This window comes from Microtus pennsylvanicus, chromosome 1 (genome assembly GCF_037038515.1).
Source record: "Microtus pennsylvanicus isolate mMicPen1 chromosome 1, mMicPen1.hap1, whole genome shotgun sequence".
In the NCBI taxonomy this organism is placed as follows: Eukaryota; Metazoa; Chordata; class Mammalia; order Rodentia; family Cricetidae; genus Microtus; species Microtus pennsylvanicus.
The window spans coordinates 80,735,048-80,749,893 of record NC_134579.1 but is presented as its reverse complement, the minus strand read 5'-3'; the positions used below and the strand labels follow the sequence as shown (position 1 = coordinate 80,749,893).

Below are 14,846 nucleotides of genomic sequence, written 5' to 3'. Positions count from 1 at the left end.
AGGATTCCAAGAAAGGAGTGGAAGTATGGAAGGTGGGAAGGGGCGGGGAGTAAAGAAACACACAGACATGAGTGTAAAAATGAGGATTGTTTTAAGATAAGGAAGAAACAGGAAGAGGTCAATAGAGGGGATGCAGTATCAGTTTGTGAGACAGATGAATAGGAACAAATATATGTATGAAAATGTAATAATGAAATCTCCTTCATGTGCTAACTTGAAAGTTAATACTAAATTTATTAAGCCTTGTACCTATAATGTATTTTGTTCCTGAGACCCTGAATAGAGTTCATCTGTGGTCTGAACAAAATGATGTAGCACTTGGGGGCAAAGATACAACCTAGGAGCCCTGCGCTGGATGCCAAGATGGAGAAGACCTCCACAGCCACCATGACCTTCCCTTTGGTGCTGTGGTAGACAGGGAGGAAGGTGACCCAGACACTGCAGAACACCAGCATGCTGAATGTCAGGAACTTGGCTTCATTGAAGGTGTCAGGTAGGTTTCTGGCCAGGAAAGCCACAGTGAAGCTTCCCAAGGCCAGAGCTCCCAGATATCCCAGCACACAGTAGAAAGCAGTGACTGAGCCCTTGTTGCACAGGATGATAATGTGTTCACGTTCAGAGTGTGCATCTGGGTCAATGAAGGGGGAAGATTTTCCCAGCCAGACCCCACACAAGATAATCTGGAACAAGGTGCAGATGGGAACAATGAAGTTAGGTGCCTGTGTTACCAACAACCACCCGATTCTTCTTCCTGGGGCAGTGACCTTGTAGGCCAGAACCACAGTGATAGTTTTGGCTAAGACAGTGGAAACAGCCACAGTGAACAACACTCCAAATGTGGTCTGCTGCAGGATGCAAGTGGTTGTGTTGGGGTGGCCAATGAAGAGAAAAGAGCAGAGAAAACAGCAGTTAAGGGTGATGAGCAGGATGTAGCTGAGAGTGCGGTTATTTGCCTTCACGATGGGCGTGTCTTGCTGCTTCAGAAAGATCCCAAGAACGAGAGCTGACAGTGCAGAAAAGTACATGGCTATGCATGGCAGCCCTCTCCCCAGGGGATCGTCATAGTCCAGGAAGGTCGTAGATTTCTGGAGGCAATGGTTTTGGTCTGTGTTGGCATATTGATGATCTAGACACTTCACACACTGATCCGCATCTGGTGAAAGCATGTATATTTGTTATTTCAGGTTAGTTTTCTTTTGTCCTCTTTAACCACTCACTTGAGTAGTTTAGCCTAACAGACATCCCTTGTTACTTCAGACACCAAACGAAAGAATGCTTTATGGGGAATAACGTGACTACCGTGTATTTCCTGCATTGTGACATGAACAAAGCTACAGTTTCTCCTCTTTATTCAATTGTGTGTTGTTTTGAATATTCTGATGTTATTATTTTCCACTTTTCAGAAACTTACATACTTACTTACAGTATCCAACTTCAATTTGATCACAATATTGCATTCATGTAAAATATTTCCTGGGCTGGGGAGAGCTGATTCACTGGATAAACAGCTTGCTGCCTAAGCCTGATAATTTGAGTTCGGATTCCCAGGGTCCACATAAAAGCTGGATGCTGTAGCACAAGCCTCTATAATCCCAGTGCACCCCTGCTATAAGATGAGAGTTAGACAATATTTTCCAGGAGCTCGTGGGGCATCTGGCCTGGCTGATGCATCTGTGAAGAAACGTGATCTCAGGCAGAGGGAGGGTGATGACTGACTCCAATTCCATCTGTGCACCATGACACGTGCACACCCACACTCCTGGACACACACACACACACACACACACACACACACACACACACACCACACTCTTGATTTTGAAAAATAACTTTAGTGAGGTAAGACGGGTCTTCTCAAGTCCTTTCTTTGTAGTGGTATTCTCAGATATGGGGTTCAAATGGAGCTACCCAGTGAACTGACTTCTCTGATTGTTTTTCTTCTATCTGAAGGTGTTTTAAATAAGTAAATATTGCATTTTAACAGTTTGCCACATGTCTGTAGCTCTTGCATTTGGGAGGTAGAATCAGGAGGAATAGGAGTACAAAGCCAGACTCAGCTACTTGGCAAGTTAGGGCATACCCTGGCCTTTTCTGGCAACAAACAAAGGAGTTTAAAGGTGTTATCATAAAATTTGTCGGAAGGAATTAACTTCAAATATAAACATTGGATATTGGATTGTTTTTAAAGATTAATTTTTATTAAGTAGATTTAAAAATTTTAGTTTTGTGTATGTGTGCATGTGTGTGGGTTTGTGAAAATGATACAGATAGCCTAAGATCCCCTGGAGTTGCAGTTACAGATGATCTCCTAAAGTGGTCTTCTAATTTCCACATGCATGCCATGTGTATTGGGGTGGTTTGAGTAATAATGACCCTCAAAGGCCACAAACATTTGGATACTTAGATGCCAGGGAGTGGCACTACTTGGGAAGGATTAGGACATGTGATCTTGTTGGAGGAAGTGTGTCATTGGGTGTAGGTTTTGAAGTTTCAAAATCCAAGCCAGGCCAAGTGGTTCTCTTCCTACTGCCTGCAGATCCAGATGTTGAACTCTCAGCTATGCTTCCAGCACAATGTCCAACTTCATGCTGCCCTGTTTCTAGCCATGATGATAATGGACTAAACTTCTGAGCCTATAAGCAAGTCTTAATTAAATGGTTTCTTTTATAAGAGCTGCTGTGGTTATGGTGTTGATTCACAGCATTAGAACAATGACTAAGACAGATGATGATATCAGGAGTGTGGTTTTTTTTCTGTGATAGGACTGACCATGATGTTTGTTGGAGGATTAGAAGAGTGGTTGGATGATTTAAGTGGGGCTTAATGGGCCATCCTAATAGGAGCATGGAAGACTGTGGTGATGTGAGCAGTGTAGATTTGATGGCCTGTCTCAAGAGGTTTCAGAGGAGAATATTAATAAATAGCTTAGAAATTTTTCTTGTATTTTGTAGAAGTATGTGGCTATTTTTTGCTCTTGCCCAAAAATCTGCCTGATGTTAAATTGAAGAGTTTTAGATTAATGACACTGGAAGAGGAGATTTCAAGACCACCTAAAAGTGATTGTGTTACATGGTTATTAGTGGTCACCCTTACGTAGATCTATAATAAAAAGGAGCAAGATGAACAAGGAAAAGTACAATATGTACACTTTGAGGAAAAAAGTGCACCATGAAGTGTAAACAAGCTAAATATAGTACTCAAGGGGATGGAGGTGGTTTGAATAAAAATGTCCCCTCCATAGGTCCATAGGTCCCTATTAGGAGGTTTGGCCTTGTTGGAATGGGTATGGCTTGATTGGAAGAAGTGTGTAACTAGGGGGTGGGCTCTGAGGTCTCAGTATGTCTCACTCAGTTCTTTTCTTGCTGCCTGCAGATCCAGATGTAGAACTCAGCTACCTCTGTAGCACTATGTATGCCAGTGTGCTACCATGTTTCCCATCATGATGACAGTGGACTAAGCCTCTGAACAATGAGCCAGCACCAGTTAAGTATTTTCTTTTATAAGAGTTGCCATGGTCATGATGTCTCTTCACAGCAATAGAGACTCTAACTAAGACAGAGATAAACATTTAAAGAAAGCCCCATGCTAAAATTAATAATGGGAGTTGTGACCCCAGGAAGACCCCACCCAGAAAGTCTTCCAACTTTTGAAAAGAAATGAAAGAAAAGCTTAAGCAGTGAAGGAAACCATAACAACAGAAAACTAGTACAAATGTAATGGAAGTAGGGGCCATGTTCAGGCCTAGCAAATAGTAGAACTTGTCAGCTTTGAATACATGGTTCTGACTTTTAGAGTCAAGGATATATGAAAGAGATATATCCTTGTGTGGTACCTCCCTCCACAGCTAAGGAATGCTGGTGAGATTAGGTGTGTGTCAGGGGTATGCATGGAAGCCCAGAAAGGCCATTGTATGAAGTTGTAAAGGTGAAGTCTAGATTTGTTGGAGACCCAAAGATGTTGGAGATGCCAGAGTTATAAGATACCTGCCGAGGAAAGTTGCAGACTGGGTGTGGAATCAGCCAAAGAGAGAGAGAGACAGGTGTGTTGCAGTTAACAAAGCTGGAAGGAGTTAGAGTGCTGAAAAGTGTTTTGACATCAGATATGGAGATGAAGAATTTAGAGTTGACTCTGTTGACTTTTGGTCTTTCTTTGGTCTAGTATTTCCTCAGTATGCTTCCTTTCCTCTCTTTTGAAATGGTAATGTACATTCTGTGCGATTGTATGTTGGAAGTATGTGACCTGTTTTTTATTTTAATTTTTACATGGGTTACAGTTAAAGAGATTGCATGAGTCTCAGAAGAGAGTAAACTTTGGGCTTGTAAACAGTATTAAGAATGTTATAGATTATGGTGTGGAGACACAGAACTGGCTTAGAGTTCAGGCTCCTCCTGGGACAGATAAGACAAAGTTGGGAAACGATTGCTTGGCAAACCAAGCACAGATGAAAGCAAACTTTTTCTGCCCATTTCTCAAACGTTCTGTCAGAATCTGTACCCTGGATAAGGAAGTGGCCTTTGAGCTCAGTTCTTCACGCTCTATCAGTTACAAAGGAGTGCTTTGCTTCTGTATACTTTTTGCCTTGTTTCTATGTACTTCTTCTCCATGTACTTTTTATTACTGTTATTAATTGAGGTATTGAATCTTGCAAGGAGAGGTAAGAGTTTCTCATGATCATGTACATGAGTAAAAGGGGGGTTTCAGAGTTGAGGCAATGCTTTTTAGTCTGCATAAAAGGCCATACAAAATAAAGCTTATTATGCAGTTGTTCACACTTTGCATCCCCTGTGTCCTGATTTGCATGAGACCCTTATCCAGGGACCCCAACGCACTAGACGTTGATATTATGGGGACTTTTAAAATTAGACTAAATGCATTTTACATTATAATATGGCTCCAACCCTACGGGAAGGCAGGGAGTGGAATGTGGTGGTTTGAAAAAGAATGACCTCATAGTCTTGAATGCTTAGTCATCAGAGAGGAGTACTACTTGAAAAAGATTAGGAGGAGTGCCCTTGTGGAGTAGGTATGGCTTTGTTGGAGGAAGTATGTCACTGGGGATGGATTGTGAGCTTTCAAAAGCAAAAGCCAATCCCAGTGGCTCTCTTCCTGCTTTCTGCAGATTCGGATGTAGAGCCCTCAGCTACTCTGCCTGCACCATGTCTGCTGGTGTGTTACCATGTTTCCTGCCATGGTTATAATGGAGTAAACCTCTGAAAATGTAAACAGGCCCCAACTAAAATGCTTTCTTTATAAGAGTTGTTGTGATCACAGTGTCTCCTCAGATCAATAGAGCAGTGAGCTAGACTTGTGTGCCCTTTATAACACAATTATACAAAAATACATTTTATGTTTTATTATTATTTAATTTTTCTTTAGGTTTATCTATTTTATATGTATGGGGGTTTTGCTTGTACCATGTGTATAGTTGGTGTCTTCAGAGGGCATCACATCCCCCAGAACTAGAATTATGTATGGTTGTATCTTATGTAATGAAATAAATAAATCAGGTTTCCAAAGACAATTATTGCATGATTCATTATTGCAGTCTAGATTTTACATGCACACACACACACACACATACACACACACACATACACACACACACACACACACACACACACGGAGGTGAACTACTTGGCCAGAAGAAGAACTTCTAGAAGGAAGGAGGGGGACAAGGTAGAATGTGGATGTAAATATAGTCACACTGTATGTTATATGTGAACAAATATTCAAAAAACCCATTATATTCTACACCAAATATACACTAACAAAATACTTTATTTTGAGATAGTCTGTTGTGTTTACTATGTTTCTGAGGATGACCTTGGTCTTCTGATCCTCTTTTCTCCTTCTCTCAAGTGCTGGAATTAGGTGTGTGTCACCAAATACAGCATATACAGTGCTGGAGTTGAAACCTAGGCAAGCACTCTACCAATTGAGCTAAATGCCCAACTCCACTAATCAAAGACTTTAAAAAAATACATTAGAGAGCCTTCAAGGTGGCTTGCTGAAAAAAAGGTGCCTGCCACCAAGCCCACAACCTTAGTTTAATTCCCAGAAAGATGATTACACTTTTTATTTAAAAAGTGAATTTAAAGAGTTTACCATTATAGGCCAGGCAAAGTGGCATATGTCTTTCTTTAGTTCTGGTACTTGGAAGACAGAGGCAGTGGATCTTTAGAAATTTAGGGGCAGCTTGATCTACATAGTGAGTTGCAGGACAGCCAGGATTACATAGAGAGTGATGGAGGAGGGTCATCTGTCTATGTGTTACCTTCATTGGTTAATAAAGAAACTGCCTTGGCCCTTTGATAGGACAGAAAATTAGGTAGGCAGAGTAGACAGAACAGAATGCTGGGAAGAAGGCAATGAGGCAGACACTATAGCTCTCCTCTCCAAGATGGACGCAGGTTAAGATCCTTCCCAGTAAGCCACCACCTCGTGGTGCTACACAAATTAATAAAAATGGGTTAATCAAGATATATGAGTTAGCCAATAAGAGGCTAGAATTAATGGGCCCAGCAGTGTTTAAAAGAATACAGTTTCCATGTAATTATTTTGGGTAAAGCTAGCTGGTGACTGGGAGCTGGGCGGCGGGAAGTGGCCCGCTGTTCCATCTACAAGAGAGACCCTGTCTCTAAAAAGTTTTCATTATAGAGGTGATTAACCTCAGCATCACATCATTTATATTCATGCATTTGAACACTTAAAGGTATTAATCAGTAATTAAATATTGAAGAAATCAGTTGTCTTAACAATACAGTATATATTAATGAAAGTTAACTGGTTCTCACTGGATTCCTGCTAACATTCTATATCATGCCCCATTATCCATTCTTTTTTTTTTGAGTTACTGTAAATTTTTTTAAAACTTTCCCTGACTTCTATTTGAAATGAGATCCCTTTTGATACCTAGGATGGTCTTGAACTTGCAATAAACCTCCTGTCTCAGCCTCCTGAGTAATTGGTTATAACCTCACAGATATTGGTCTGCCTCTGTCTCCTGAGTGTAAAAGGTGTATATCACTACACTTTGCTTAATATCTTAGGCTAGGGAGATGGCTCAGTGTGTAAAGAGTTGGAAGTACGAATGTGAGACACTTCATAAAAATGCTATTAGTTAGAAGTAGAGAATTTTTCCATAAAACACACTTACCAGTCTCATTGGAAATCTCATTCTCTGGACACAGAGTGCAGTCAAAACAACAAGCCACATTTCCTTCTGGGAGGGATTTTCTGAATCCAGGACTACAACTTTCACTGCAGATAGACTGGGGAGTCTTAGGAAAATCAGTGAGCAATTTATAATTCATATTTTCACTTACTACTATACTGAGCACATTATTCATAGAACTGGAACATTAGTGAACATAGTTTTTGTATCCATAAACAACCAATTGGATGGATGTTGCTGTAGCTTGGACATACACACTGCCTTAACAGTGATGACCTTCAGCCTATGATGCTGCTGAGACATGCTGAAGCCTGTAAGTGGAGAAGTATTGGGGTGGAGAAATGGTTCAGTATTAACAGCATGGGATGCTCTTGCAGAGGTCATGAATTTGATTCCCAGACTCACATTGCATGGGTCAAAATTGCCTGTAACTCCAGCTACAGGGAATCCAACAGCCTCTTTTGGCATCCATAGGCACCTGCACTTGACATGCAGATAAGATAATCCCTTCCTTCACATTCATATAAATAGTAAAAAAAATAAAAACAAAATGTTTTTTAAAAGGTGAGAAAGTTAGTGATTGGAGGCTTGCCATTGGAAGGTGTGTTGAGACAATGGACTCATCCTACCTCTAATGTTGCTGTCATGAGGTGAATGTCTTCTACTCTCACAAAGCACACCATAGTGCCTTCTCAGTCAAAAGTAATAGCTAAACAAGTCCCAGAAACCACCAAATTCAACCTAAAGATCTGTCAGTAATGACAACCCCCAACAGATGTTGTACATATTTTCATATGAAATGTGTGAGCATTTAGGTGCATATTGGTAAATGAACATGATCTCATTACATATGGTATATAAAAAATTCTCTTTCTTAAATTAGAAGTATAGAGTTTAAAAAGCACATACATGGTTCAAGGGATTGTTGGGTATGATATGGATCAAAAGCTGCCTCTGTGAGAGTCAGTGAAAGACAAGAGTTACAAGAATCACAGTTAAAACCAAATAGACTCTACTTTTAGCAGAGAAAGAATTAAAGGAAAATAAAATAAGCCTACATGGCGCTTTTGTTCCCAAAGGAACAGTCAAGCTAGTGCTGCTTCACCATCTTGCTCGCACCAGGTCAAGGACAAAAGTAGCCGTCAATGAGGGGCAGTTGGTCATGGACACTAGAAAACAGCAGCTGGAACATGTCAACCCCATTTGCTAGCCATGAGTGGATTGATGGGTGGAGAAAAACTGGGTGAGCAGATGGGAGCTGAAATGAGGCAGAGAAGCTTGAAGCTGAGATTCCTGCCTGGCATCCTGGAAACCATTGCCCAAGCAGAAATCACCCCTACCGCTGCTTTGGTGAACCGCTATGAAATATTTCCTCCACTATCATTCGTGGCCCTAAACCATGCACTGTGCTTCTTATTCCTACTTTACTCTCCATTTCCATTTCTCCAATTCCTTCCTCAATTTACTATTGAAGGAATGATGGACACCCTTAGCTCTAAAATCTGCGAAGTATATCTTCTCCAATCAGTACTCTAATGATGCTGTCTCTGAACCATGTTAGGAAAAAAAGAAAATACAAAAGTGTCTTCTACTTCAAGTTAACATGAATATTTCTGTCAAATCTCTGTATTTGTTATTGTAATTGAATTTCCTCATAAAGATGTTAGGACATCCCATGCTCAAGGATTGATAGAAGTAATATTGTGGAAATGACCATTCTACCAAAAACTATTTACAGAATCAATGCAATACCAATTTAAAATTCCTATTTCATTCTTCACAGAAATAGTAGTATCCTTAATTTTATATGGGTCCTAAAAAACAACATATACTATTTCATATATTTATATTTTTAATATCCAGTAATATTTTTTAAATTTATATAGAAAACTTAAAAATATCAGTACATAAAAAATCACAAAACTGCAAGGCAAAAGAAAAGATTAAAATATATATAGTTTAGTATAAAACATTAAAAGACGTATTCACAGAAAATATTCTGATCATGTATCTTTCTTCCTTCAATTCCTCTTAAATCTCCCTATCTCACCCTTTGTTCAACTCTATGCCCTTTCTTTCTCTATGTTTACAAAACAAGGAAACAAAACTGAAAACAGAAAACCCCAATGAAACAAACACACATAAAGCAAAAGACCAATAAAATAGAAAGTTTTCAAACAAAGAAATATGACATAAAAGTTCTACAAAAATAACATTGAGATTCTTGGGAATGGACTCTTCCCTGAAATGAGACTTTATTAGAAGAAATTACTCTTTTCTTTATAAGAAGGTCCATTGTAAATAGATTTTGGTTAGGAGGTCCTTATCAAGATTTGTTTTACTATGTGTAGTTAATTGTATTATAATTATACCCAACTCACCTCTGTAATTCCTGTGGCCCATTCTATCATGTCCTCAGATAAAGATAATTGTTGACCAAGTGGACCATATGGGGAAAACTGTCCAACTTTTACTTTAAGTCCTAGACCTTCTGGAAAGTTCCAATAGTTGAGAATGTCATACTCTGCATTCAGTTTCATTTTCTCATTCAAATTCACTTGTTCTCCAGCATGATTAGTAAACTGCTTGTCTTTTAGAAAAGGGTGCAGCTAAAAAAGATGTATTATTTTATGAAGCTGGTACCAGAGTGAAGACAAATAACTGAAGTGTTTGGGAAAGTTTTGTATAGTTTAAATTCTTGATGCATAAAGTAAATTTAACATAGGTATCAAGAATGTAGGGCAAATGGCAGCCTATGGATAGCTAATATATTATGATATTTTTGAAAATAACAATCTTGTTAATAGATAGTAGCTCTCAATAACAAGCACCAAGATAAAAAGTAAGTGAAAGAAAACCTGGCAATTGTCAGTTTGTCTAACAAAATTTAGTTGTAGTAGGAGGCCACTTGTTCATTTCCTGGCCACCCAGACTCCCTAAATAACCACACTGAAACTGTATTAATTAAATCAAGGCTTGGTCTATTAAATCTAGCTTCCTATTGGCTAGCTTTTATATCCTTTTTAAAATTTCTGTTTTTAGTTTTATTAAATATAAAACTTTGGAAAAGAAAATCAAATTCAAGCTGGATGTATAAGTTTAATTCAATACAATGAACAGTAGTATCTCTGAACAAGTTGGGGCCTAACTCTCTGAGTTTAGTTGTTCTTTTTGTCATTAAATAAATAATGACCTCTCCAGGGATAATAACAAACATCAAAGCAAACAAAACAAGAACAACAAATAAACAAAAACACAAAAGCATCTTGAGAACACATAACTTAATAAATCCCTGAAGAAAAACTATGAGATATAAAATATAAATGAATATCATTTGGTGTGTATTTCTAAGAAAAAAATAAACTCCTTGAGATGAAAATAGAATAGAAACAGAAACCACCTAAAATTGAAGTTTTTATTATTCATCATCCATCATATTTAGTAAGTAAAGGTATTAGGCAGGATTTTAAGAAATCATCACCCTTGGCTTTGGGGGAAAATAAATGAAAAAAAAGCTAAATCACCACTGAATTATAACGCAGGGTATATATACTTGGAGAAAATAAAAACATATTTGAATTCTCTCTTTGTGGTAGGTGTTTTTGTGATTTTTGAAATTTTATTCTACTCTCATACATTACATCCCTACCACAGTTTGCCCTGCCTTCAATTCTCCCAATTCCTTCCCCTTACCTCCCTTTTCTGCCAGATATCCTCCTCCTCCATTTCCCTTCAAACAAACAAGTAGCTGACCTCCCTGTGATATCCACCGAATATGACCTAACAAATTACAGTAAGACTAGGAAGAAAACCTCCTATCAGGGCTGGAGGAGATAGTCCAGTAGGAGGAAAAGGGTCCCAAGAGCAGGCAAATGAGTCAGAGACACCCCTAACTTTCACTGTTAGGAATTTCACAAGAGCACAAAGCTAATAACCATAACAAATATGCAAAGGATCTACCTCAGATTCATGAATGCTCCATGGTTGCCACTTCAGACTCTGTGAGCCCCCATAAGCCCTTCTTGGTTTATTTTATAAGCCATGTTCTCATGATTTTTTCCCACCTCTCTGGCTCATACAATCCTTCCTCCCTGTCTTCCTCAGGGTTTGGCTGTGGATCAAAGCCTATGCTCCCATCAGTTGCTAGATGAAGAAAGCCTCTCTGATGACAACTGTATAATTCATCAATATATGAATATAGCAGAATATGATTAGGAACACAGATTGCTCCAATCATAAGAGGTCAGTCAACAGCCATGCAGCTGGTGACCCCACTCTCTAGGACCTCAACAGTGGAACAAATACCTGGGCCCTCCACCAACTCCCCAGACTTTTCTAGCCAGCCAGCATGGAGTTTCTTGTAGGTAGGCACCCCTAAAACTGAAACCCAGCCAGCGGCCCCTACAAACTACTAACCCTACCCTGCCCCCAACCCCCCTAATCCTCCTGCAACCACAGTGGAACTCTGAAACACAGCTTACTCCAATACTGAGGGGACTTGAGAGGTTAGTGAACAGCCACATGGTGGGACAACCCACTCCCTAGGACCTCCACAGTGGGACAAATCTCCAGGCCCCTTCCCCAACTCCCAGCCTTTCCAAGCCAGCCAGCAGGTAGTTTCCTGTAGTAAACTCCCTGAAAACCCAACCCCATCCACTAGACCCACCAAGCTACTAGAGACACCCTGCCTATGAGCTCAGAGTTTGCTTCAATACTAAGAGGACCAAGAGCTTGCTACAACACTGAGAGAACCAAGAGAGAGCACCAAGAGAGTAAAACAGGAGAGAAGACCACAAGAACAGACTTATAGAGACCTCAGAGCTTCTTTGAGATGACATTGACAAAAGAAAACAGACTAAGAAAAACTCCCAAATGCTCAGACAGCCACTGCAAGGATCCAATCAAGATGCAAAGACACTCCTTACATCAACTGAAGGAAGAGATGGATAGGTGCCAATGCAAGAATTCCTCCAACAACCTAAAAAGCAACATGGCAACATCACAACACAGTAGTGACACAACAGGAAGACTTAATCATCCAAACCCAGAATAATCAGAAGAAAATGACTTTAAATATAATTTTTTAAAATGATGGAGACCTTTAAAGAGGAATAAAGAACTCCTTAAAGAAATGTAAGAAAAGACAAACAAAAATTGAAATAAATTAATAAATCCCTCAAAGAAACCCCCCCCCCAAAAAAACAATCAAACAAGTAAAGCAAACAGTTCAAGACTTGAAGACAAAAATAGAGATAATAAAGAACACACAAACTGAGGGAATTCTGGATATCAAAAATCTGGGTAAACAAACAGGAGCTACAGAGACAAGTATAACCAACAGAATACAAGAGATAGAAGAAAAATTTCAGGTGCTGAAGATATATAAAGAAAACAGACTCATTGGTCAAAGAAATTGTTAAATACAACAAATTTGTAACACAAAACATCCAGGAAATCTGGGACACCATGAAAAGACCTAACCTAAGAATAATAGGGGTAGAAGAAAGAGAAGAAATCCAGCTCAAAGGTACAGAAAATATATTGAACAAAACCATAGAAAAAAACTTACCCAACTAAAGAATGGCATCCTTATGAATGTACAAGAAGCTTACAGAATGCCAAATAGACTGGATTAAAAAAAATAGTCCCTTCACCATATAATAATCAAAACACAAAAATACAGTATAAAGAAAAATTAAGAGCTGCAAGGGAAAAGGTCAAGTAACAAGGTAAACCTATCAGAATTATACTTCATTTCTCGATAGAAATCATGAAAGCCAGGAAGTCCTGGATAGAAGTGCTACAGACACAAAGAGACCATGGATGTAAGCCCAGACTGCTATACCCAGAAAATCTTTCAGTCACCATTGATGGAAAAAACAAGATATTCCATAAGAAAAACAGATTTAAACAATATGTATCCACAAACCCAGCCCTACAGAAAGTACTAAAAGGAGAACCCCAACCCAGGAAAGATAACTGCACTCACAAAAACACAGGCAACTGATGACCTCCTACCAGCATAACTGAAAGAATGGATACACACAAACACTACTACCTAAAAAATAAACAAAATTAACAACTGCTGGTCATTAATATCACTTAATATCAATGGACTCAATTCACATATTTTTTTTAAAAAAAACATAGCCTAAGAGAATGGATACAAAAACAAGATCCAACCTTCTGCTATATACAAGAAATACACCTCAGGCTCAAAGACAGATATTACTTCAGAATAAAGGGGTGGGAAAAGGTTTTCAAATCAAATCGAACTAAGAAGTAAGTGGGTGTAGCTATCCAAATATCTAACAAAATAGTTATCAAACTAAAGTCAATCAGAAGATAAGGAAAAGGACACTTTATATACATATTAGGAAAAAATTGTCTTTTATATCTTAATTTAACACATTTCCATTATTTTATATATTTTTTATTTTTCACTTTTTTATTATTAAAAATTTCTGCTTCCTCCCCGCCTCTGCCTCCCATTTCTCTCCCCCTCCCCAGCTCTTTTCCCCCTCCCTCTCCAGCCCGAAGAGCAGTCAGGGTTCCCTGCCTTGTGGGAAGTCTAAGGTCCTCCCCCCTACACCCAAGTCTAGGAAGGTAAGCACCCAAACAGCCTAGGCTCCCACAAAGCCAGTACATGCAGTAGGATCAAAACCCAGTGCCATAGTTCTTGGCTTCTCAGCAGCCCTCATTGTCTGCCATGTTCAGAGAGTCCGGTTTTATCCCATGCTTTTTAAGACCCAGTCCAGCTGGCCAAAAACTGGGAATGGGGGGTGGGGTGGGATGGGGGAAAGGGGAGATGGGGAGAGAAAAGTGAGAAGGGGAGGATGGGAAGAACTTGGGGGAATGGGATGGTTGCGATAAAGGAAGGGTAGATATGGGAGCAGGGAAGTATATATCTTAATTAAGGGAGCCAATTTTAGAGTTGGCAAGAGACTTGACCCTAGAGGGGTTCCCAGGTGTCCAGGGAGATGTCCCCAGCTAGTTCCTAGGGCAGTTGAGAAGAGGAAGCCTGAAGTGGCCCTACCCTATAGTCATACTGACGAATATCTTGCATATCATCATAGAATCTTCATCTGCCGATCGAAGGAGATAGAGAGAGAGACCCACATTGGAGCACCGGATTGTGCTTCCATGGTCCAAATGAAGAGCAGAAGGAGGGAGAACACGAGCAAGGAAGTCAGGACCTGAGGGGTGCACCCACACACTGAGACATTGGGGCTGATCTCTTGGGAACTCACCATTATTTTATATTTTAATCACGAGACTCATGGCCTATGGGCAAGGTCCCAGCATGTCTGTTTCCAGGGTTGGCTCCATAGCTTCTCCTCACTCCACCTCCTCTCTCCCAGCATTCAGTTTAGAAACACAGAAAACAATCCAAAGAATCAATGAAACAAAAAGCTGTTTCTTGGAGAAAATCAACAAGATTGACAAACCCCTATCCAAACTACTCAAAAGGCAGAGAGAGATCCTGCAAATTAACAAGATTAGAAATGAAAAAGGGGAACTAAGCACAGACACAGAAGAATTCGAAGAATCATTAGATCTTACTACAAAAGCCTGTATGCCACAAAATTGAAAAATGTGAAAGAAACTGACATTTTTTTTAGATAAGTACCATATACCAAAATTAAATCAAGACGAGGTGAACAATTTAAAT

The 14,846-nt window shown here is 39.4% G+C and overlaps 1 protein-coding gene across 1 annotated transcript in view; it reads right to left on the bottom strand.

Annotated features, from left to right (window-relative positions):
• Positions 1-236: 236 nt before the first annotated feature.
• LOC142846109 (vomeronasal type-2 receptor 116-like) overlaps positions 237-14,846 on the bottom strand; it is a 31,608-nt gene continuing 16,998 nt past the window's right edge. The window contains exons 4-6 of the mRNA XM_075966056.1: positions 9,556-9,783; positions 7,157-7,280; positions 237-1,153 (exon numbers count right to left, since the gene is read on the bottom strand). Coding sequence (XP_075822171.1) covers positions 237-1,153; positions 7,157-7,280; positions 9,556-9,783 — 1,269 coding nt within the window. The remainder of the gene's footprint in view (positions 1,154-7,156; positions 7,281-9,555; positions 9,784-14,846) is intronic.